The following is a 26124-nucleotide window of genomic DNA, read 5'->3' as shown; positions in this document are numbered from 1 at the left end:
TAAGAGTCTGGCAACATATAGGAAAGTAGCTATTTATCTGCTTACCCGGATGAGTTTTGCTACATGTGTCTTTCCACTGCCAGGCAATCCTCTCATTATGATGACAATCTGATATAAAGACAGCATAAGAGAAAGACAACTTTTTGGGCTGCATTCAACAGAACCCCTGAGTATCGGATGTGACCTATCTACCAACCAATGTGCTCCGGCTCACAATCTTGCATACCCATTGGATACAGAATCAAAAAAGAGAGCCAGCACTATGGCATGTTCCTTAACTGTTTTTATTGTGCCCAGTAAGAACCATAACCTCAGCAGACACCTGCTGAAGATCTGGCCCTATAATGTAAGATTGAATAGAATTTGTTAAAATAAAGTTAGTAGTATGAGCCTACCTTAACTATACAATCCTTTGCCAATGTATGTACACCCCTCCCTACAGCATATGGCCAACCCATCCCTCCCATGTACCTCAGTCGAACACTGATCTCAGAAAGAATTCTGAAACTCATAAATATTGTCAATTAATAGGAATCCTATTCTTGCACTCCCAAATCCAAGAGGTTTAAATCTCAGATGTATTCCACCTGATTATGTTGTGTTATTCTATTTGTATCATCAGCAAAGCCTTCTTGGAGCTCCCCCTTCATAGCTTTTTTCCCAAACCATTTCCTGCAGTCTTTACTTGGTCTATGAGAACACCAAAATTAACAAGTTACGTTTTAGATGTTCAATCTGCTCCCAGTTTTGGGGTTCACAAATTATTCAGTGGCTTTAGATGGGGCAGGGATTTGCTTCAGAAACATGCATACTGCAAATGGGAAATGTATCAGAATACAGGTCCCTTAACATTGTTTGTTGCCTTCAGAATGGATAGCAGCTCCATGCTACTCACCCTTTCTGGCCTGCTGTCCCGTCCTGGTGGCTTCAAAATATCATCCACATTCTTAGACTCTGGTTTCCTCTCTACCCGGGGAGCAGGGGGTGGCTGGCGGGGTACTGATGGAGCAGAAATAGGCATCCTCTCCTCAGAGTAATTTCTCCGATCACCTACAAATTTCAGTAATTGCACACAAGTATTTTCTCAGCTCACTAAAATCAGAAATCTAAATCAGAAATCTCAGTTCACAGGATTCTAACAGACCCCAGTGATTTCTGAGACTCTGTGCTTTAGCCACAATTTAAGATCTGATTGGTAGAGGAGAAGACAGTCAGTCCCATTTAGCCAATGCCATAAAAACAGAAAATCTGTATTGACAGAAATATGACCATATTTCCAAAAGGCAGAATGGTCTAGTCAAAGAACAACAAGACTGGAATACAAGATTTTAGTTCAAGTCTCAGCTTTACCAGTGACTTCCTCTGTGGCCTTTGGAAAGTCGCTTAACCTCTTTGTAAACTGTAAAATGGGGATAATAATGAACTACATTCCCAGGGAGTTCTGAGGCTGAATGAATGTTTATAAATAGCTTTGAATATGTAAATCCCCTATATAAATGCTAAGCATCTTTATTCAGTCCATATATACAAGGAAAATGGACTGGTCTTTGTAATGTCCGTGATTAATTCACAATTCTGCAAAGCAGGGAAAAGAAGTCAGATCCAACTCGGAATACCATGGGAAATTCTTTTATTGGAATCCATACTACATAAGGGTGTGATGAAGTTCTAAAACCTCCCAGGTGGTTCTGATAGTTTTGTTCTGACTCACTTCCACTCAGGTGCTCAGAGACCACTGTGCTGAGTTTATTATAAGTCCAAGATGGACAGTTTATCATTCTTATTACATGATATTGATCTGTGGGATTCTTGCTTTTGAGAGGTGTGGACTCTCATAACTCCCTCCCTCTGACTTCTGAAAACTGAAATCAAATCAAATCAACTCAGACCATGGAGTCACGATTACTGCATATGATCACACAGGGTCTTGAAACAGTGTTGCACTTTTAGTGTCAGATGTCACTTTATAGATGTCAATACCAAGTGAGCCACAACTGCAGTCCTAAGCAGTTCTGATCACAGACATTTGTATAACTGGTGGGCAAAATATCTCACTGCTACTTTCTAGATGTCATAACCAGTGAGAGACAGAAGATCACAAGAACAAGACAGACACTGCCCTGATAAATGCCACTAACATTTATATACATAATGAAGTAATACAATACATCTTCTTGTGATCCTACCTTCCTGGTTTCATTTCCCCAAAACTGTAGTATTACTTTGGGGCTAAGGAACTATACCTCCAAATATGGAAGGTCCATGATCATAGGTCGGGCGATCAGGCTTTCGTTCGTATGATGGTCTTTCAAAGCCCCCTCGCCTTGAGGAAGGATGGTCTTTCTTGTCACGGTAAGACTGAGTCCTTGACGGTCCAGTTGGAGGTGCCCTGCCAGAAGAGACAGCATTTTGTATAGCTCTAAGATTTCGACTACAGAGCGCAGCTCTGAATTCCCAATCAGTATACAAACATATGTCCTTCAAACGAAACTGACAGTCTGACAGCACCTAATACAGCATCAATCATGTGGATACAACTATGATCCAGCTTGTCCTGCGCTGCATACCTGTCGTCTCGAAGATGGCGTTCTTTCTCAAACCTCTCTCGATCATAGTCTCCTGAGCCTCGGTCTCTGTGCAGTTCCCGCTCCCTTTTAAAATCTCGGTAATCTGTGTTTGCATTGCCTTGACGCTCAAAGTAAGACTCACGATCCCTCTCTCTGTTGTAACGATCCCGCTGGCCTGGATGTTCTGAAAAAAAGAAACCCCCAAAATTTGAACTGTAAAAATATACGCCAATCCTTAAAAAAAACTCCAAAGGAACAGGAAAAGCACAGGAATAATGTTATAGTTATGGGCTTCTAAAAGAAGAAAGCAGCACACAATCTCTAGCATGGAACAAAAGTTTAGTGTTCTCAGCTATCCACATGATGCTTGCCTACCTTTCTCAAAGGATATCAGAATTAGCCAAGCAGTGCCTACCTTTTGGAAATGGTTGTCTCTCAGGCAGAGGTTCTGGACGCAGAGTTATTCTCTCCCCATAGGGAATTTGTTCAACTTTACTGGTGGTTATATCTGGTAAAGAAATTTGACAAGAAAAGAAGTAAGGATATTGTCCCAAATTGCATCCCTCATCCATCTCCTCCCCTCTCTAAAAGCAATGACATAGTCGCATTCAAAGTGATCAGAGGGTAACTAGGCCTAAGTATATATTAGTGACCTGCTGTATAAAGAACGTTTGTGCTACATTAATGTTAACTGAATACCACTTAGAGCAACAAACAACTCACATAAGAAAAAACTAATTTAATTTAATTTTTAGGTGACAAATCTGAGGAACTGTCCCAGACTGAGGTGTCATTAGAGGGGGTTTTGGAACAGATTGATAAATTAAACAGTAATAAGTCACCAGGACCAGATGGTATTCACCCAAGAGCTCTGAAGGAATTCAAATGAAAAACTGTAGAATTACTAACTATGGTTTGTAACCTATCATTTAAATCAGCTTCTGTACCAAATGACTGGAGGATAAATAATGTGATGCCAATTTTTAAAAAGCATTCCAGAGGTGATCCCAGCAATTACACAGGCCAGTAAGCCTCACTTCAGTACCAGCAAACTGGTTGAAACTATAGTAAAGAACAGAATTGTCAGACACATAGATTAACATAATTTGTTGTGGAATAGTCAACATGATTTTTGTAAAGGGAAATCATGCCTCACCAATCTACTAGAATTCTTTGAGGGGGTCAACAGACATATGGACAAGGGTGGTCCAGTGGATATAGTGTACTTAGATTTTCAGAAAGCCTTTCACAAGGTCCCTCATCAAAGGCTCTTAAGTAAGCTGTCATGGGATAGGAGGGAAGGTCCTCTCATGGACCAGTAACTGGTTAAAAGATAGGAAACAAAGGGTAGGAATAAATGGTCAGTTTTCAGAATAGAGAGAAGTAAATAGTCGTGTCCCCTAGGCTTCTGTAGTGGGACCAGTACTATTAAACATATTCATAAATGATCTGGAAAAAAGGGTAAACAATGAGGTGGCAAAATTTAAAGATGATACAAAACTACTCAAGGTAGTTAAGTCCAAAGCAGACTGTGAAGAGTCACAAAGAGATCTCACAAAACGGGGTGACTGGGCAACAAAATGGCAGACGAAATTCAATGTTGATAAATGCAAAATAATGCACAATGGAAAACATAATCCCAACTATACATATAAAATGATGGGGTCTAAATTAGCTGTTACCACTTAAGAAAGAGATCTTGGCAACATTGTGGATAGTTCTCTGAAAACATCCACTCAATGTGCAGTGACAGTCAAAAACGCTAACATAATGTTGGGAATCATTAGGAAAGGGATAGATAATAAGACAGAAAATATCATATTAATGTTATATAAATTGATGGTAGGCCAACATCTTGAATACTGCGTGGAGTTGTGGTTGCCGCATCTCAAAAAAGATACATTGGAATTGGAAAAGGTTCAGAAAAGGGCAACAAAAATGATTAGGGGTATGGAACAACTTCTGTATGAGGAGAGATTAATAAGATTGAGACTTTTCAGCTTGGAAAAGAGATGACTAAGGGGGGATATGATAGAGGTCTATAAAATCATGACTGGTGTGGAGAAAGTAAATAAGGAAGTGTTATTTACTCCTTCTCATAAGACAAGAACTAGGGGTCACTCAATGAAATTAATAGGCAGGTTTAAAACAAACAAAAGGAAGTATTTCTTCACACAACACACAGTCAACCTGTGGAACTCTTTGCCAGAGGATGTTGTGAAGGCCAAGACTATAACAAGATTAAAAAAAAAACTAGATAAATCCATGAAGGATAGGTCCATAAATGGCTATTAGCCAGGATGGGCAGGGATGGTGTCCCTACCCTCTGTTTGCCAGAGGCTGGAAATGGGTGACAGAGGATGGATCACTTAATGATTACCTGTTCTGTCCATTCCCTTTGGGGCACCTGGCACTGGCCACTGTTGGAAGACAGGATACTGGGCTAGATGGACCTTTGTTCTGATCCAGTATGGCCGTTCTTATGTCCCAATGTATTTTTCCCCATATATATACTTTTTTCATTAATTCCATTAAAGATATAGAAAAGAGCTAGCTAAACTTCCCAGGAGAGTGGTCCAAACAGAAAGGAACGCCCTAGCAATGCTACAGTTAAGCCAATGTCTACATTTTTGTTTCTGGTGTATACCACTGAAGGCCAGTGGTGAAACAAACAGGACTGCAGTGAAGTCCTTTTATTATTGTATTACTGGAATGGAATTTGACTCTTCCACAGAAAAATACAGTGCAACAAAACCCTGGGTTCCTAGGAGAGTTAAAATGTTCATGGCTCAAATTCAACACAAAATCTCATCTCAGAACTGCATATTTTCAAATTTTTAATTAAAAATATTTTGACTTTCCCTGTTGAAATTTCATGGACGTAAAACATTTAAATAGGAGGAGCTTTTATAGCATTTGCGTAATTCAAAGCAGCTGCAATTTTTAAAAAGTTACTTTTTTTAAAAAAGCTAGTTGTTTCAAGACTGAAAGTTTTGTAAGTAGAAGTAAATAACCAAATATTCTACTGAAAATAATTGAAACATCTTTTACTACTGTTGAAATTAAAGGAAAGGGGAGTTTAACTGTCAAAAGTTAAAATGTGTTGTACACTCTACAAGCCAATGGAAAGAAAGGAGGGAGTGATTCAAACAGGACAGCTGCTGGGGGAATAATGCCACACATACACCCTCTCTTCCTTTCCCAGAAACGGTCTGTGGCTGAAGAGACTAGGGACAGCAGCACAAACTGGAAGGTTACAGCTGCGGAAAAGCCTAAAACACAAGCAGGAAGGCACAGAACTGGACCGCAGGAAGTAGTTGGTCAGGGCACAGACAATAAGGGGAGCTTATGGGTTTTTTTTTTGTTTTGTTTTGTTTTGTTTTTTTAATAGCCCAGTTTTATCTACTGTAGTAGCTAACAGTCTGTTTCTGGTTGTTTTATAGCCTAACAAAAAGCCCCATAAAAGTACAAACTTTAAAAAAAGTAGCTGAAAAGCAGCTCAGTTTAAAAACTGAACTGGTGGGTCATTTTCCCAAGGCAATATATTTCCTTCCTTAAGGAGTTTAGCTGTGGGATCCTCCCACCTTGCAGGGTCCTAGATCCCATGCGCCAGCCCGAGCCTGAACATCTACACTGCAATTAAACAGCGTCTTAGCCTGGCCAGCTGCAGGTTTTTAACTGCAGTGTAGCCATACCCTATAGTTGTCAGAGAGATACCAGTATGTAGACAACAGTAACTGAAGTAGCTAGTTTAGATTCCTGTCAGTTTTCTAACAATTTTTAATAAAATATTCAAATCATGGGATCATTTCTGCTCCAAATAACTACTGGCAAGTTGCAGAGACAATAAAGCTAGCTATACCACAACACTCATTTTAAAAGTAACTGCATTCGAGCAGAATCTCTCTCTTTTTAAAGTAGTGTAAAACCATGGGAAATTAACTCTCAACTAAAAGCTTCACATTAAATTTTAGCTGTGGGAAATTCAGTATTAAATCTGAACCCCATCCATCATTCTTCATTATATAAGTTGTAAACTCTTGAGGGGAAGGCATTTATCTTCATTCTTGCCTGCAGAGCTCCTCATCTACTTTGGGCAATACACAGACAAATAATAAAAGAACAATAGCATTAGATGTTCTACTTGTAGGCATTCAAAAAGTGGTCCATTTTATTACAGGTGATCTAACAGATAAAAAGACCTGTTTTAATGTAGAGTATCAATATTGTATTGGTTATGATATACTGTTTTGTGATTCTATCACATGGGCTAGTATTGATTAGAACCAGAGGTGGCAACAATCAATTTAATTCATGTGAAGCACCTCAACATCACACCATGGAAGGAAAAAGTAAACCCATAAGCAGAGGGGAGAGGATCATCAATTTTTTGGGGGGTGGGGGAGGGGGGGAGGAATGGGGCGGAAGGATTGGCCTTATGGGTGGGCAAAAGCTCAGGGTGCTATGGTTACACACCCTGCCCCCACACACAGTCAGCCCAAGGTCCCTTTAGCTCCCAAGTGCTGGGCCTGGAGCTGAGGAGGGGAAAGGCTGGGGTGCCCAAGCTGGGGGCTCCTATGGTGCACTAGGGTCCAGCTGCTAGTTCTGGCTAGGCTGGGGAGGGATGGGACTTCCACTTCCCCTGAACAGGCTGATCCCACGGTCAGGTCAGACTCACCTCTGGGAACCTCCCCCAGCTGCAGGAAGCTCTACTACTGCTGGCCGGCAGCCCAGTTCTGAAGGCTGCACTGTCTCCAGCAGCAGCACAGAAGTGAGGATGGCATGGTATGGTATTGCCACCCTTACTTCTGTGCTGCTGCTGGCAACGGCACTGCCTTCAGAGCTGGGCTGCCAGCCAGCAGCCGCCACTCTCCGGCTACCCAGCTCTGAAGGCAGTGTTGCTGCCAGCAGCAGCACAGAAGTAAGGGTGGCAATACCATACCATGCTACCCTTACCTCTGCACTGCTGGGCTCCCAGCCAGCAGCCACTCCTCTTTGGCTGCCCAGTTCTGAAGGCAGCACCACCAGCAGCAGCAGCACAGAAGTAAGGATGGCAATACCATGACGCCCCCTACAATAGCCTTGCGATCCCCCCACTACCCTGTTTTGGATCGGGACCTCCACCCACACACACACCTGGTTACAACACTGTGAAATTTCTGATTTAAATATCTGAAATTGTGAAATTTAAGGTTTTAAAAATCCTATGACTGTGAAATTTACCAAAATGGGACCGTGAATTTGGTAGGGCCCTACTCATGAGTGCAGTCCAATTATTTAAGTGAGGAGATCAATCATATAGCAACAACTTTCAACCTCACTGCAGCTGAGGTATTTGGCACTACATAATGATGTACAGAGCTTACACAGGGATTGTGTTAAGACTCTGGGCATACTATGTGTGGTAAATAACACTCAGAGCACGTCCCTTTAGAAACAAAAAGTTTTGTTTAAGTGGTCCTGTACTAGAGGCAAAATTATTTTTTCCATTACTCACCCCGCCCATGGCCATAGTCCACGGTCTGTTGAATTAGAGGTGGTTTAGGAATTGATGATGGTACAGATGATGGAATGGGAGTATGACCTGGAGGAGGTATTTTCCCAGAAGATGATACTGTGTGTGGCAGCACTGATTCTGGTTTACATAATGCATACTCCAAATTTGCTCCTTTATCTTCACTGGTATCCCAGAGTCCATGAAAAGAATCCTCATCCCAACGTTCCTGTTTCACAGCACCAGATGTTGGCTTTATTGCAGGAGCCTGACTTGAGGTTGTAGCTGAAGCTGGAATCGGAGCACCTGGCCTTGTCACCGGGGCACCTGGCCTCGTCACCAGGGTGGGCTGCCTGAACAACACTGGTGGCTTTATAATAACAGCAGGAGAAGGTTTGATAGGCTGAGATTCTATTGGTGTCTCAGGTGGCAGTTGAGAAGATGCCTAAACATGGGAAACATTTTTTAATAAGGCTCTGTAAACAGCTTCCCTCACCCTATGTGAAAACAGTAAACAAAGCCCTCTGACCAACTTGTGTCCCAGCTAGAGCCTTGCAACCTGACCCAAACACAACAGGACCCAGCTACAAGTGTAGAGTTCGGGTCAGGTCGGCTCTGATCACCTCCTCCTACCTGTGGGATTGGCACCATGGAGACGGATGCATGCCCTGCTCCTGCCGGGCCCTGCCCCTTGGCTGCACTGTGTCTGCTAGGGAGTTATCACTCTTACAAGTCACAGTGCCTCTCACTCCACAGCACACACAGTGCAGCAAAGCAGTGGTAGCTGGCAGGAGTGGAGTACATAGCTGCTGCCGCACCAACCCCCATGAGCAGAAGGTGGCCGGTGACTGATCACGTTCACCAGGCATGGAGAGTAGGAAGTCCCCCGCAGGACAACCCCCAAGACAAGGCAGTGGTGGCGGCAATACAGTTTCAGGGGAAAGTGTCAGGTCCGGGTGGGCCAGAAAAGGACTTGACACTCTCAGGTCAGGTTCAGGTCGGCTGTGCCAGGGTCAGATTCAGGCCCAAGTTGGTCTTTAAAATTGGGCCTGAGCAGCCCTCCAGTCCCAGCTGAGAAGGGCGCCTTCATAACAGTCTGTAATTCACACATTCCTAACCATTAGCATTTTCAGGTCCCCTCATAGGAGGGCACAACTACACACTGATATCCCAAGAAGAACAGCCATTCTGGATTGGTTGGTGTGTGCTCACTACTTGAAACCTCTAAATCCATTAAGTCAAATATGAATAAAGTCCTAATGTAACTGTTCTCTCATCCAAAATGACCTTACCAAATTAAGCTCTCTCTTTAGCCAAAGCACCTTCCAGGCTGTTTCTCTCAGCTAAATTTCACTTTATAGATATGTGAAGAAGAATTGCCTCTAAACAGCAGCAGGTCTAAGACGGCATCTATACTAAAAATGTACCCATTGCGGACACCAGGTGCAGCTGAACCAGTGCTGAAAATGATTTAAGTGCAACTGTACACAAGAGTAAACCATATTCTGCACTATTTCACAAACCCTAATAGAGAACTGCTCAGAAAAAGCTGTGATCATGGTTTGGCCATTCTAATCTTGCAGTTAAACTGTTTTCAGCAACACCCACTGCCCACAATTAGTAAACTTCCTAGTATAAACAGAGCTTCCGACACTACAGTTACCTCTCTTGCTCTTGTGTACATACACCCTATCTACAGCTATTGCCAGCTTCTTGACAACTCCCAGCAAAAATCCACCCTCTCCAGAGTTAATGCCAGCTCCTTGGCTCACCCTAGAGAAAACTTGCTTTCTGTTCAGCTAACATCAACCTCCTGGCTCTCCTAGGTTACATGGAAAATGTGCTCCTTTATTCACCACAAGGTCCATAGTCTGACCACCCCGCTCCCATAACAGATACAATACTAAACATGACAAATTAAAAGAAGCACTGTAACTTTATTTAAAACTTTGTAACAAAGGTGGAGAAAGCTACTAGGGGACAGGCTGTTCTAGATTTGATTTTGACAAATAGGGAGGAACTGGTTGAGTATTGAAAGTGGAAGGCAGCTTGGGTGAAAGTAATCATGAAATGATAGAATTCATGATTCTAAGGAATGGTAGGAGGGAGAACAGCAAAATAAAGACAATGGATTTCAAGAAGGCAGACTTTAGCAAACTCAGCGAGTTGGTAGGTAAGATCCCATGGGAAGCAAGTCTAAGGGGAAAAACAACTGAAGACAGTTGGCAGTTTTTCAACGAGGCATTATTAAGGGCACAAGAGCAAACTATTCCACTGTGTAGGAAAGATAGGAAGTATGGCAAGAGACCACACTGGCTTAACCAGGAAATCTTCAATGATCTAAAAATCAAAAGTGAGTCCTACAAAAAGTGGAAACTAGGTCAAATTACAAAGGATGAATATAAACAAACAACACAAGTATGTGGGGACAAAATTAGAAAGGTCAAGGCACAAAACGAGATCAAACTAGCTAGGGACATAAAGCGTAACAAGAAAACATTCTACAAATACATTTGAAGCAAGAGGAAGAACAAGGTAGGCCCGTTACTCAATGGGGTGGGGGGGGGGGGAGGATAATAACAGAAAATGTGGAAATGGCAGAGGTGCTTAATGACTTCTTTATTTTGGTTTTCATCGGGAAGGTTGGTGGTGATTGGATGTCTAACATAATGAATACCAGTGAAAATGAGGTAGGATCAGAAAAGGCTAAAATAGGGAAAGAACAAGTAAAAAATTACTTAGACAAGTGAGATGTCTTCAAGTCACCAGGGCCTGATGAAATGCATCTTAGAATACTCAGGAGCTGACTGAGGAGATATCTGAGCCATTAGTGATTATCTTTTAAAAAACAACAAGGAGTCCTTGTGGCACCTTAGAGACTAACAAATTTATTTGGGCATAAGCTTTCGTGGGCTAGAACCCACTTCATCAGATGCATGGAGTGGAAAATACAGGAGCAGGTATAACTACATGAAAAGATGGGAGTTGACTTACCAAGTGTGAGGTCAGTCTAACGAGACAATTCAATTGACAGCAGGATACCAAGGAAGGAAAAATAACTTTTGATGTGGTAATGAGAGTGGCCCATTTCAGAAAGTTGATAAGAAGGAGTGAGTAACAGTTGGGGGAAATTAGTATTGCGGAAATTAGGTTTAGGTTTTGTAATGATTCAACCACTCCCAGTCTCTTATTTTTCCTCCCTTGGTAGCCTGCTGTCAGTTGAATTGTCTCGTTAGACCGACCTCACACTTGGTAAGGCAACTCACATCTTTTCATTTATTTATACCTGTTCCTGTATTTTCCACTCCATGCATCTGATGAAGTAGGTTCTAGCCCACGAAAGCTTATGCCCAAATAAATTTGTTAGTCTCTAAGGTGCCACAAGGACTCCTCATTGTTTTTGCTGATACAGACTAACATGGCTACCACTCTGAAACCTATCTTTGAAAAGTCATGGAAGATGGGATAGATTCCAGAACACTGGAAAAGGGCAAATACAGTGCCAATCTATAAAAAGGGAAATAAGGACAACCTATGGAATTACAGACCAGTCATCTTAACTTCTGTACTCGGAAAGATAATGGAGCAAATAATTAAGCAATCAATTTTCAAACATCTAGATGATAATAAGGTGATAAGTAACAGTCAGCATGGGTCTGTCAAGAACAAATCGTGTCAAACCAACCTGACAGCTTTCTTTGATAGGGTAACAAGCCTTGTAGATAGGGGGAAGAGGTAGATGTGGTATATCTTGACTTTAGTAAAGCTTTTGATACGGTTTCACATGACCTTCTCATAAACAAACTAGGGAAACGCAACCTAGATATAAGGTGGGTGCAAAACTGGTTGGAAAACAGTTCCCACAGAATAGTTATCAGTGGTTCACAGTCATGCTGGAAGGGCATAACGAGTGGGGTCCCGCAGGGATCAGTTCTTGGTCCGGGTTCTGTTCAATATCTTCATCAATGATTTAGATAATGGCATAGAGAGTACACTTATAAAGTTTGCAGACGATACCAAGCTGGGAGGGGTTGCAAGTGCTTTGGAGGATAGGATTAAAATTCAAAATGATCTGGACAAATGGTCTGAAGTAAACAGGATGAAATTCAATAAGGACAAATGCAAAGTACTCCATTTAGGAAGGAACAATCAGTTGCACACATACAAAATGGGAAATGGCTGCATAGGAAGGAGTACTGCAGAAAGGACCAAAAGCTAAATAGTGCACCAAAAGCTAAATATGAGTCAACAGTGTAACGCTGTTGCAAAAAAAAAAAGCAAATATCATTCTGGGATGTATTAGCAGGACTGTTGTAAGCAAGACACGAGAAATAATTCTTCCACTCTACTCTGTGCTGATTAGGCCTCAACTGAAGTATTGTGTCCAGTTCTTGGTACCACATTTTAGGAAGGATGAGGACAAACTGGAGAGAGTCCAGAGAAGAGTGACAAAAATGATTAAACGTCTAGAAAACATGACCTATGAGGAAAGATTGAAAAAATTGGGTTTGTTTAGTCTGGAAAAGAGAAGACTGAGGGGGGACATGATAACGGTTTTCAAGTACATAAAAGGTTGTTACAAGGAGGGAGAAAAATTGTTTTTCTTAACCTCTGAGGATAGGACAAGTAGCAATGGGCTTAAATTGCAGCAAGGGAGGTTGAACATTAGGAAAAAACTTCTTAACTGTCAGGGTGGTTAAACACTGAAATAAATTGCCGAGGGAGGTCATGGAATCTCCATCACTGGAGATTTTTAAGAGCAGGTTAGACAAATGCCTGTCAGGAATGGTCTAGATAATACTTAGTCCTGCCATGAGTGCAGGGGATTGAACTAGATGACCTCTTGAGGTCCCTTCCAGTCCTATGATTCTATGATAAATACAAATGAATGGCAAAGCTCTGCTGAGTTGATTGGACTCAATTGTAGGAGATGGGTATAAGGCAAGGGTGCTCAACCTGTGGCTCCGGAGCCACATGCGGCTCTTCAGATGTTAATATGCGGCTCCTTGTATAGGCACCAACTCCAGGGCTGGAGCTACAGGCACCAACTTTCCAATGTGCTGGGTGGTGCTCACTGCTCAACCCCTGGCTCTGCCACAGGCCCTGCCCCTACTCCACCCCTTCCCGCACCCTCCACTGAGCCTGCCATGCCCTCACTCCTCCCCCCTACCCCCAGAGCCTCCTGCACGCCACAAAACAGCTGATTGGGAGGTGCAAAGAGGGAGGGGGAGGCACTGATCGGCTGGGCTGCTGGTGGGCAGGAGGCACTGGGAGCGGGGAACTGATGGGGGGCTGCTGACGTATTATTGTGACTCTTTGGCAATGTACATTGGTAAATTCTGGCTCCTTCTCCGACTCAGGTTGGTCATCCCTGGTATAAAGCATACCACACATCCAAAGTTAGGCAGCAAGCCTCTTCCTTTATGTACATTTACACAATACATTGCATTACACGTTTTGGGACTGGCTTGGTTACTCTGTAGGAAGCAATCCCTGCACAGCATGCTCTGTCCATGCACTGTCCATATATGACTTACTCTTTACCTAGTCTTTGCTCCCAACTTATCTTATTCCATTATTTTTTCCATTGTAAATAGTTCCCCCTTACCTTAGCTAGTACAGACATTTTGTTTCCAGCCTGTTGATCTATTTACCTCCCTAATCCTGTTTCCCACGAAATGAGGCCTCACCCATGTCCAATTACTCATGTCAAGTCAGGCCTACACATGGAAAGCACAGTTTGTGTACACTGAAGAAAAAATTACTCTTTTAGCTTCCTACACAGAGCCTGTGCCACAGGTTGCTGAGAAACACAGAAGTTGAGTTGCTTCAACAGCTGGAAAACAGACAATCTAGAAGAAAATGGGTGAGCGGATTTCATGCTCTTCTGCCAATCAGTGTCTAATATTTATTTACCTACTTCATGGATGTGCTGATAGGATTCGGTCATGTTTGTAAAATGATTTAAACAGTATAAGCAGTATGGTGATTTAAGTAGTATATTATTATACCCATTATTCAGTGGGTGCTTTCCAAACACAAAGGAGGGGACAGTCCCTGTTCCAAAGAGTTTTTAATCTAAAACAGTGGTTCTCAAACCCTTTTTTCCCCGCGGACAACTTGAAAATTGCTGAGGGTCTCGACGGACCACTTAATGATCTTTCCAAATGTTGTTTGTACCGTTAACTAACTATTGTAAAGTGCTTTGGATAAAAGTGCTATATAAAAAAAAAAACTTACAATAATTAACGTTTTTTTGTTCTACAAATAAAAGCACACAACTCATATTTTAATATCAGTAGTCTCACCTTTCTAATGTGATGGATGTGTCCTCTCTCCCTTGCCCCAGCAGCCACCAAGCTGGGGTTGGGAAGGGGGGGGGTGTCTCTCCCTCTCTCCCCCACCACAGCAGCCCCTGAGCTAGCGCTGGGAAGAAGGAGTGTCTACCGCGGCAGCTCCCCAGCTGAGGCTGGGAAGGAGGGCCATTTCTCTCCGGCAGCCGCAGCCCTGGAGCTGGGGAAAGTCGCCTGTTTCTCTGGCTTCCGCAGCCCTGCATGTCCCAAATTCCCCTACCCCCTCTTCTCACCCCACTGTCCGCTCCCATCTACCCCTATTCCCCCCAGTGCCACCACCTCACCTTACATGTCTGCCTTCTCTAGGGTCTAGGTACCTAATTAGTGGAGCCATGCCTGAGCCACTCCACTAATTAGGTGGGTGGCCCTTCATTCTTTCATGTGCGGCCACCCAGGCGTGCACCTTAGAGGGAACTATCTGCAGGCCACCTTAACGGAGCTCGCGGACCACTGGTGGTCTGCGGACCAGCGTTTGAGAACCTCTGATCTAAAAAGATAAAGAGACGAAGGACAGGGGAAAGGTATACAGTGTTCAAGAAGAGTGATCTGGGTGACGGGGCAAAACTTCTTAATTTAACTTTTTAAAAGTATAAAATTAAGATATCTTCTCCTATCCTCCCTACAAATAACTGAACTACTTTGATCCATATCAATACTTCAGATTAACAAGTATGTGAAACACACACATATAAATATACAAGAATATTGTATCAAACAAATGTACAGTAGAACTTCACTAATCTGAACTACTGGAAGGGAGAGCCCAGCGCAGGTAAGTGAAGTTTGTAGCCCAATGAGTGCTGGGGAAGAACACCAGCACCATCAGACAATTATAAATGTCCTACTCCTTCTTCAGGGGATTACGTGAATGCCTGGGGCATGCTAGGAATTGATATGTTGCTCCCACACTGGAAAAAGCATGTCATGTTCCCCCCGGTCTATGAGAAGCATGTCATTAGACACATTACTCTTGCCCCCAACACAGCAGCAGAATCTCACTGGCTTGTGTTTCAATCAACTACAAGCTCAAAAGTTCTTTTTCCATTTGGGTTTGTAGGTTACCAAAGTACAGTTTTGCGAGATTTGACTAAGTGTAAAGTATTATTTTATGAGTTACCTACCTCAGTTTGCTTCGCCTCACCATCAGAAGCCAGGAAATATCTATTTTAGCTACATTCTAGATTTGAACTAATGTTCACACCCAGGTGAATTATCAACAGCATTTCATTCCTTTAGCACAGATTTCATTTACCTGAAAGGCACGTGGCCTTGTAGTTGTGGTTTGTGATCTAGAAGTTTCCTGTGATGACAGTTGGGGCATGTGGGGATCAGGCACAAACTCTTTCAACTTCTGCAGCTGTTCTTTTTGTTCCCTGCACATCAATCACAAAAGTGTGTTACCATTCTGTGGCATAAATGCACAGTTAAAAAAAAAAGGCAGGGGGGGAACAGATACTTACATCAACAAAATATATTGTAGTAGTAGTAAGAATCAATAGCCACTACAGAGTTTACGACTGGGATAAGCTAGGACACAAGCAGCTGGTAGCACCCCAACAGCCAGAATACTGGGAGAGACTTGACTTAGATTGTAAGCTCTTTGATGTAGGGACCATCCTTTTGTTGTGTGATTGTAGGGTGCCTAGCACAATGGGGTCCTGGTCCACGAATGGGACTCCTAAGTGCCACCTCAATACAAACAATAAATAATAACAGCTGCAACAACTCAGAGCTCCCCTAACATTCAATGCTCCTAACACCTGGCTTTGGAAAAATGCATTGGTTGGCAAATCCAGATCAACACACAACTGATACCAGACTTGTCAGATGCACAGAGAACAGATCTAGTTGAAGACACCTGAAGTTGAGAGAAGCTATTCTCTACATTTCTACTACTGCTTCTGTCTCAAAGCATCATCAGGATGATGGAGGAGTCTTATCAATTTCAAGCCACTTACACTGCATTGTTCTGCTTAGGATCTGCTCTTTCTTAAGTACGCAATGAGAAGAGTCAGCATAACGTAGAAAACACAACTCTCAATATGGTTTGATACAAAAGGGTGACTTCCCCAGCATTAACTTGAAAACTGAGGAAAACAGTCAACAGAATCTTCTTTAACTGAACCCTTTCTTTGGCGCTGTAGAGAGAATCTGCTTTCACATATGAAGCCTTCTTGTTTCAGTGTATCAATTTATTAGGCCTTAAACACCATTCTCTAAAGCACAAAAGACAAAGTCCCTGCCAACCTGGTGTATTAAACCAGTTCCCATGACAGATTAAATTCTTCAGAATCATAACTTCCATTCACTTTTTGAAAATTACATTTCCAGCACTTCTGGTTGCAACTAAAACCTTCCATATGGGAATAAAAGGTATATCATCTTTATGAGTGTGAAAACAAAACAGCTTTGAGAGAGGGAGAAAATGCCCCCATTCATTTCAATGTGTTTTTAACTGAAACCTAAGGACGACAAATGTCAACAGTAACTGTTTAACTGTTCATCATTTTAGCATAAAATCCAGCTTGTGCGATTATCACCCTAAGGGGTGCAATGGCAGATGCAGGAAAGCGAGGGCACCCCACCCCCTTGACTTTGTCTTTACCAAATATTGCTCTCTCATTGATCTTCCTGTTCCCTCTGGAGGATGAACCATGACGCTCTGTTCTTAGGTCTATTCCTCTTCTTTCTACACTCTTCCCTGAAAGACCTCATTCATTTACATTCCAATTCATAAGTTTACCTGTTCCTTTTTTGATGTTCCTTCCTACAAATGTGCATGACGCACCCACACCCAGGGTTTCAGTGCACCATCCAAGCTTTCTCTCTCTTTATATTACACCATTATGGTACCTCTGAATGTTTCCAGTGGTAAGGGATTTCCGAAAACGGTTTGGAGGAATATTTTGCTGTTTATTATTGCTCGGCCACTCTTCAGGATTCTTGTGATGATGATGCAGCAGAAATTGTTTTACATTTCATTATGCAGATAGTAAAATCCTGCATCAACCTCATTTTGGAGCTGTGGGTTGACTACATGATGAACATAGCTTTTGCTATGGGATGCCTGGAAAGGGGCAATCTCTGAGATCATCAGTTGGCTAGGCCCTGGTTTATTACATTTGGATTTGGACGTGGACAGAGAGCCGCTGCAGCAAGCAGAGAACTGAAGTGGCAAACTCTCATCAGGCTCTGTTGCCTAACGAGTGGACCATGACATTTTGAACCAGCAGGTGAGGGGGGGGTTTTTTTGCCTTCACACATTCAACCCCAGGTACAGCACATTAGAATAACTGAGTTTTGCAGTGATAGCTAGTTGGATCACCATGGACAGATCCACATCTAAGAAGCCATGCTCCTGACTAGCCAAGGATGTAATAAAAAGCATATTTTGCTACTGTCATCATCCAGTAATCTACGGACACTGAGGAGTCTAGTAGCATCCCAAGACAGCATATCACTGTAACTGAAAAAGTAAACATCTTCAGTTATTTACTAAGCGCCAGTGATGTACTGAACACTGTACAAGAAACAGAAAAAAAGATGCTTTCTCTCACAAGCATCTTAAAAACTTGAGGACCATGCTTCACTTTGGCAAGTTCTTCAAAGCATTTTCTTCTTCCCACCAGTATCACCTCTGTCTTTCCCAGGTTTTTAGTCAACTGTTTTTCATTCAGTAGCAGTGCTCTCTCAGGTACTGAGATATCTGGATGATAGCATCATCTACAGAAGATTTGCAGCTAACTGACATCTGCATGTTGTTGGTAGTGGGTCCGTAGTATCTCAGATCTTCCCTAGAACTGTAACAATTTAATAAAGGATGGTAAAGTTGAATAGAAGGATAAACAACATTAAACCCTGAGAGAGTCCTCATGTGAAATCTCTCTAGGAAATGCAATAGCCCACATGATATGACAGGAATGAGGGAAGCCAATTTAAAGCAATTCTGCTCATCTCACCAGGTCACTCAGATGAGTCATCAACACTTCATAATTAAAGGGTGCTGGTCAAGGGTGCAGACAGATCTAACATCAGCATGTATGTGTGCCAACTGTCTTTGAAAAAGAGGAGATTTTCCATCAGCGTGACCAGTGCTGTTTCTGTTACATACGCTGGTCTAAAATCTGTCAGGGAAGATTCTAAGATATTAGCAGAGGTCAAGTGCTGCTGGAGATGGCTTTTCACCAATGCGTCAATCACTTTGCCTGGGAAGGGAAGGTTATCAGCAAAGTCATTGACATTGAGTGATGGTTTCCTGAACACACGCTGGACGACTGCATGTTTCAGGAAGGTTGATAGGCTGCTATCTCTGAAGGTGTTAATGTTCTATGTCAACAGTAGACTCAAGTGCTCCTGACTGGCTGCCACCAACCAAGAGGGGTACATATAGGATTTCTAAGAACTGGAGATGCCATCTTTGATCCAGTCAATCTTTTCTCAGTATACTTTACAAAGTTTTTCACACTGGGTGATGCTAGATTTCAAATGAGGGAAGGCAGTCAGGAACCATGATAAAAAAAATAAGCACTGTACAAAACCAAAATAATCCATATCAAATGGATTAAGATCTGGCTAACTGATAGATCTCAAAACATAATTGTTAACAGGGAATCATCAAAAATTAGGACGACTCTACAAGAGTCCCACAGGGATCAGTTGTCAGCTCAACTCCGTTCAGTATTTTTACCAATAAATTGCAAGAAAATATAAAATCACAGCTGATACAATTTGCAGATGACAAATATTGGTGGGGTGGCAAATAACCAGGAGAACAGAACTACATTTAGGAACATAGAATGTGGGCAGCCATATTTACTGGACATGTGTGCATGGCAGTGAGAGGTGGGAACCTCAGGAAAGCAGTAACTCTGAAAAGGACTTAAGGGTCACTGGATAATCCACTGAACATGAGCTTCCACTGTGAAGCAGTGGCAAAAAAGGCTAACCCAATCCTTGGATGCATAAACAGGGAAATGTTAAATACATAGAGAGGTGATATCAACTTCACATACAGCACAGGTGAGATCACTACTGGAAAACTGTGTCTAATTCTGATGTCTAAACTTTAAAAATGATTGTGAAAAATTGGAGAGGGTTCAGAGAAGTACTACAAAAAATTAATTTGAGGTCTGGAAAACATACTTTACATTGAGAGACTTACGAGCACAATCTATTTTGGTGATCAAAGAGAAACTTAAGAGCTACTAGATCAGAGTCTTTAAGTACCTACACTGGAAGTAAACATCAGACTTTATGGAACTCTTTAACCTAGCACTGACATAACAAGATGCAATAATTGGAAGCTGAAGTTAGATAACTTCAAACTGGAAACAAGACAACTTTTAAATAGTGAAACACTAGAACAGATTATCAAGGAAAATGGTTAGTTCATCATTATCTGGAGTCTTTAAATCAAGACTGGCTGAAAGTCAAAGGGATTTAGGTGCCTAACTCACTCGGGCACTTTTGAAAATCTCAACATGGATGTCTTTCTAATAGGATCTAACTCAACAAGTTATTGGTCTTGACAGTAGTGAAAAATTCCCTCAACTGCAGGAATTACTGGATGAAGTTCTATGCTCTGCATTACACAGCTATGACTAGACAAAATCTATTCAGGTCATTATGCAGAACAGTTCCTTTGGATAAAATTTTGCATCTGCTATTGTGTAGAAGGATTTATTGGTTTCTCTAATGTCTGCAGCATAGGACTACAGGAATTCCTTGCTCAGCAGTCACGTTAAAGCTACTGGACAACAGGTGGTTACAGAGATCATCAGCACTCTGATTCCATGGTTGGATAAAATTCTCCAATAGAATGTTTTGGAAGCTTGCTGAGGTCATGAATCTCCAAGGGCAGACCAGCACAGTCAATTTGTCTGCCTGGTGAGAGACAGAACAGCAACTCCTCTCTGGAGAAGGAGATTATCTGACCAGGAAGTTGCTGACCAGGATTATGTTACCTATGTCTACACTACAACCTAGACTAAAGATCAGGTCTAGTGTGTGTGTGGGGACAGAAACTCATAATAAACTGAATATAAAATCTTGGTCCTAGGTGCTGGAGATATTATTCACATGGATACTTAAATCTCCTCAGTCAAAGAGTCATGGAGACTCCGCTACAAGGCTGGTTAATAAACCTGTTAGGTCCAATAAGAAGCCAAGGTTGTGAGGCAGTCTACAAACCAGCAGTATTGCCTTGCTCACTCTCAGATTAAATGACCCATTTGACAGATTTAATTTTGGGGGTCACCTGTACATTCTTGCAGATCTGATTACTTAATATTATCCAGTATGCTTGCTCCTCAACACAAACTGAATATGGCAAAAGAAGTTCCTCATCTTTCCCCAAACACCTTCCTCTTCCTTTTCCACTGATGTTGTAAAAACCATAGCCTCCCAGTCACTCAGCCTTATTAGTTGTGTGTGATTTTCCACGCATCTTCCCTCCTCACATATTGGTAAATTCCTGCTGCAATTTCCTGTATGTTATCTAAAATAATATGATCTTTCCTCTGTTTTTATGAACAAAACCCTTATACATGCACTGGTTCTTTTTCATTTTGACTACTCTAACCTCCTCCTCTCTGCCCTTGCTAATTTCCGTATCACTTACCTCCAGCGTATTCAGAATGCAACAGCTAAAGTCATCTTCAGGCACTCATTGGCTTCCTCTTAACTTTTATATCAAGTCAAAATTTTTTGTCCTCATCTTTACAGATCTTCACAACCCTGCTTCTGCCTACACCCTAGGTATTTGCAATGTTCTCATCCTCTCATATGGGTTCAGTTAAAATACAGTGATGATTGAAATGGACTAAAGGAAAATTAAGATAGTAATATCTTGGGATTTGCACAGAATAAGAAATCCAAATGCTTCAAGCCAAACATTCATCACATCTGGGGGTGAGGAAGGAAATTATTGCCCTCCACACAGTACTGTACAATTGAATGAGTTTAAAAGATCAGCTGGCCCAGGGGCAGCCCCTTGAAGCATCATGTATTGGCAACTGCAAGAGGCATAATGACAGAACAGATGCAATAATTGTCTAACTGATAAAGCAAAACCTGTGACCCTACCTGACAGTATTTAATACAATTCCATGGATTACTTCAGATAAATTAGCAACTTTTTTCCCAAAAGAAATTACAAGACTAGCCAACTCACCGAAGCATTTTCAGCTCCTGGGCAGCCTTCAGGATTATTTCATGCTGCCTTTGACTAAGGACCATTACCCCTCCAAGTGACTGTTCAGGGTCCAGGTTTGGCTCTGCTCCCAGCATGTCAGATGAACGTGGTGGTGGAAGGGGTGGATCAAGCTGATCCCCCAAAGGTCGTAGTCTGTCTGCTTCATCAGGATACCATCTATCTGACAACCGTTCCCTCTCCCAGTCAGTCCTTTCAGGAAGGTAATCTCGCTTCTCCCTTGATGTATCATGCCTCTCTGGATACTCTCGGATCCTCAACTCTCCCCTGTCTCGGAGGTCTCTGTCATAGAGATCCCTGTCTCTTTCCTCCCTCCACCGGTCCTCATGGTACCTGTCCAGAGGTGGAAGTGGTGGCAACGGTGGAAGAGGAGGAATGTCCAGGTCATGACTCGGTGTATCTCTGTCATCCAGAGGTCTCAAGTAATCTCTGTCCCATTCTCTATCTAATTCTCGATCATAAACATCCAAGGATCTTCCAATCCTGTCCAGATCCCTGTCCAGATCTCTATCCAGCTCCCTCTCCCTTGGCCTTTCCCAATCATCCCACCAAGTGTCTCGTCTGTCAAGATCAGAAGACAAAGGAGGGAGAGGAGGAAGAGGTGATAGTGGAGGCAATGAAAGACGGAGTGGTAACCTGTCATCTCTATCATATGGATCCACATGATCATGCTGAATATCTGTGTCATGCTCTCTCCAATATCGATCTCTTTCCCAATCATCCAATTGTTCGCGCTCTAAAGGATGGGAATCTCGTCTATCTAACGAAGGTTCCTCTCGCATTCTCTCCTCTTCGTGACTCCAGGGAGCCCTGGTTTGTTCCTCTCGATGATACAGAGATAATTTCTCAGAGTTGTCTCCTAGGCGGATTGGTTTATCAATACTGCCTGTTTCAGGCCTGCCCATTTCCCTCTCCCGGCTACCTGATCGCCTGACAGAACCCCTCTCCCGACTTCCTGCCCGCCTGCCAGGACCCCTCTCCCAGCTTTCAGCCCGTATGACAGGACCCCTCTCCCGGCTTCCAGCCCGCATGACGGGGCCCCTCTCCCAGCTTCCTGACTGCCCCCTATCCCTGCTGTCTGCCCGGCCAGCTGGTTCCTTGTCTCGGCCAGACAACACCCTCTCCCGGCTGCCTGACCGCCCAACTGGCCCCATCTCCCAGCTGCCTGACTGCCCCTCTGGCAACTTCTCCCTGCTACCTGACCGCCTATCCAGCTGCTCCACCCGGTTGCTCACTCTCTGGATCATCCCCCGGCCTCGGGTGGCTGCCTGTCTGGGCAATCCTCTGCCTCTGTTTGTTAGCCCCCTGCCTCGGCCGTCGTCCAGCCTGCCCTGCCCCCTGCCTCGGCCGTCGTCCAGCCGGCCCTGCCCCCTGCCTCGGCCGTCGTCCAGCCGGCCCTGCCCCCTGCCTCGGCCGTCGTCCAGCCGGCCCTGACCCCTGCCTCGGCCGTCGTCCAGCCGGCCCTGACCCCTGCCTCGGCCGTCGTCCAGCCGGCCCTGACCCCTGCCTCGGCCGTCGTCCAGCCGGCCCTGACCCCTGCCTCGGCCGTCGTCCAGCCGGCCCTGACCCCTGCCTCGGCCGTCGTCCAGCCGGCCCTGACCCCTGCCTCTGCTTACTAGTCCATTGCCTCTATTATCTTCTGGCTGAACCAGACCTATACCCTGGTTATTTTCTGATCCAGGTAGTCCTTTACCCTGGCTATTTTCTGAAAGGGGCAATTTACTATCTGTAGATTTCAAGTCTTTATTTCCTGTTACAGGGGATGGAGGTAAGGCTGCTGTTCCTCCTGTTCTCGGAGGAATAGTAGACTGCACAGTTACAGGTGTACTGGGAAGTGGTGTTGGTTTTTGATTCTGAATGGATGGAGGTTGAGTAGTTGGTTTTGTCTCTTCTAATTGCTGCGCAGGATCCTGAGAACTCCAAGTCCACTTTTTAGGCCGAGGAATAATTTTTTTGATTTTAGCTTTGGGTGGCTCCTGTTGAGCTTTTGTCAGGTCCTCAGCTGGCTGAACTGGACCAGAATTCTTTGCATCTGTATCAAAGGCAATTGGCGTAGACTGAGTTCTATTTGCCAACTCCTGGTTGACAGCTACATCAGCAAAAGCGTCTCTGTTTTCTGTTCGGGACTCTGCTTGAGATTGCTGTTGAGGTTTGGGCCCCCTCCACTGTGACCCGCTTGGTCGGGAACTGTGCATCTGTGATGTACTTGGGGAAGTATAAAACTGTGCTGCTGGCCCCCGGGGGACAGTCCCCCATTTGCTTGAAGACTGTCCATCTGAATTCTGACCTTCAAATCTTGGCCTCGGCCCTTCCAAGTGCTGGCCTTCAAAACGAGGTCCTCTCTGTCTTGGCCCTTCAAATCTGTCAAAGCCTCTTCCCCGAAGTCCATCAAACCTACATGTAAAACAAGAGACATATTCAAATGAACAAATTAAGTGAGAATTCTCTAGAAGATATTTTCACTTTATAAAACCACTTTCATGCAAACATCTCTGTGTGCCTCATATGCAAACCCCATTAAATCAGTACAGAGACATGGAAAAATGCACTTCAATTTCACACTGCACAACTGAGAGTGACATAAGCCACTTGCAAACTCAGCAACCTCTAGGAAATAATGTTAGATGAGCCACAAAATAATCAGTGTCATGCCCCACTGTTGCATCAATATGTGACATTATGTCTCTGTGCTGGCTCACATCTAGGGCATCATTCACAGACACGTAATGGAAAAAAACGTCCTGCTTATGTGAGAGCAGCAGCAGCATTTGAACCACTCTATACAGATAGTAGTGGCTGAAAGTGTAAATTTCAGCCATGAAGACTAGTTCCGGGAGAAACGGTGACTTAAAATCTTAACTGGAAATCAAGTATGTTATTTTAACATGTCTGGTGTTTAAAGCTCCAGACTGGTGCTCAGAAGATCTAGATTCTGTTTCCAGCTCTGTCCAGAGTCACTGTGCGACCTTGGGAAAGTCACAATTTCTCTGTCTCTTGCTACTCCAACAGCAAAATAGTGGTATTTCCCTACCACACGAGGGTGTGGGCAAAGATAAATAATGTATGTGTAATGATCAGATACTATGGTGCTGCATACTACACAGAAAAGCCTATAAATAAAATATAAATAGATAAATAAAGTCTAGATATAGAATTTAAAATATTATTAAACAGCAAGTGGAGCAAGCTTATGATGTTGCCCTGGTCTGGACAGCTTTATGTGTTTTCTATTTGTACAACTGTATTTTATTCACATTTAGTTCACCTACAACTACCATGGCCCAAAATGTGGGGAACTGGATAACAAATACAGCATGAAGTGAAAGGATTCATGCCATAGGAGCTAAAGAGGCATATCTGGTCAAAAATCCACTTTTTAATTAAATGCCCAACTACTGATTCACATAACAAAGTAGATAAAATCAAAGCATTTTACACAGGAAACCTTAAAAGGAAATGAAAGTCACATTACTCAGATGTTTGTAACTTACAATGTTGAATCTTGAACCAGTGCAAAAAAGCAAAAAGAAACAAGGCAGTTGAAGACTACAAGAACAATCAATTACTGGATCTTGTTTCTCAAAAAATACCAGGGTTGGAAACAATTACTTGTTAGCATTGAGGAAACACACACAGTGGGAAACGCAACTTTTCAGTATTATAAATGACTGATCTATAACTCTAGAAGTTTGAAATATCAGCTGCTAACAATCACTTTGGATGTGAAATGGGAGGTGATGGGAAATGATTGCACACAGAATGATATTACTGTGAAGTCTACATATCCTGCAAGGACTAGAAATGGTTTGGTGGAAGAAGCAACAACATTTTCAGAATTGTAAACCTTCCAAATATAGATTCATGACCAGTGATCAGAAAGAACAGATTTCAATTGCTGCAGACTTGATACCTCTTAAAGTGTGAATAAGCCATTCCTAAAATGAGCTCTTAGGCCAAACTACATAGATCAGCTACATAATGTACCTTTAAAAATAAATCTTATTTTTTAAACAAGTCTAATTGTTCATTGACTCAAGAGGTCATCTGTCAAAAAAAAAAAACCCTGAAAAATTAATTTTTTCCCTTCCCAAAAGACACAGGAAACAAAATATAAATGTATGAACATTGTGGTATAATACAAACCAACAATAATCAAGAAATTCAAAGCTAAGGCCAACACTCAGTGCTCTCACATCCTTTTTAAACCATTGGAGCTAAGTAACACCAAACATAAGAACGGCCATACTGGGTCAGACCAAAGGTCCATCTAGCCCAGGGGTGGGCAAACTATGGCCCGTGGGCCGGATCTCTGCCCTAAGCCCCCTGCCTGTACCTCGCACCCCTCCTGCACCCAGCCCCCCAACTCCCTGTCCTAAGCCCCCTGCCTGCACCTCACACCCCTCCTGCACCCCAATTCCCTGCCCTGAGCCCCCTACTGCACCATGCACCCCAACTCCCTGCCCTGAGCCCCGTCACACCCTGTACTCCAATCCCCTGCCC

General features: G+C 43.0%; 1 protein-coding gene across 1 annotated transcript in view; it reads right to left on the bottom strand.

The window, feature by feature from the left end:
- The window catches only part of YLPM1 (YLP motif containing 1), a 59535-nt gene that overhangs the window by 16972 nt on the left and 16439 nt on the right, over nt 1–26124 (bottom strand). Inside the window, exons 5-12 of the mRNA XM_074955951.1 lie at nt 21586–24018; nt 15667–15787; nt 8065–8506; nt 2983–3075; nt 2568–2751; nt 2244–2389; nt 896–1050; nt 46–108 (exon numbers count right to left, since the gene is read on the bottom strand). Coding sequence (XP_074812052.1) covers nt 46–108; nt 896–1050; nt 2244–2389; nt 2568–2751; nt 2983–3075; nt 8065–8506; nt 15667–15787; nt 21586–24018 — 3637 coding nt within the window. The remainder of the gene's footprint in view (nt 1–45; nt 109–895; nt 1051–2243; nt 2390–2567; nt 2752–2982; nt 3076–8064; nt 8507–15666; nt 15788–21585; nt 24019–26124) is intronic.

This window comes from Natator depressus, chromosome 6 (genome assembly GCF_965152275.1).
Source record: "Natator depressus isolate rNatDep1 chromosome 6, rNatDep2.hap1, whole genome shotgun sequence".
Taxonomy (NCBI): Eukaryota; Metazoa; Chordata; order Testudines; family Cheloniidae; genus Natator; species Natator depressus.
The sequence above is the reverse complement of the archived record's forward strand: the minus strand, read 5'-3'. Positions and strand labels throughout refer to the sequence as shown.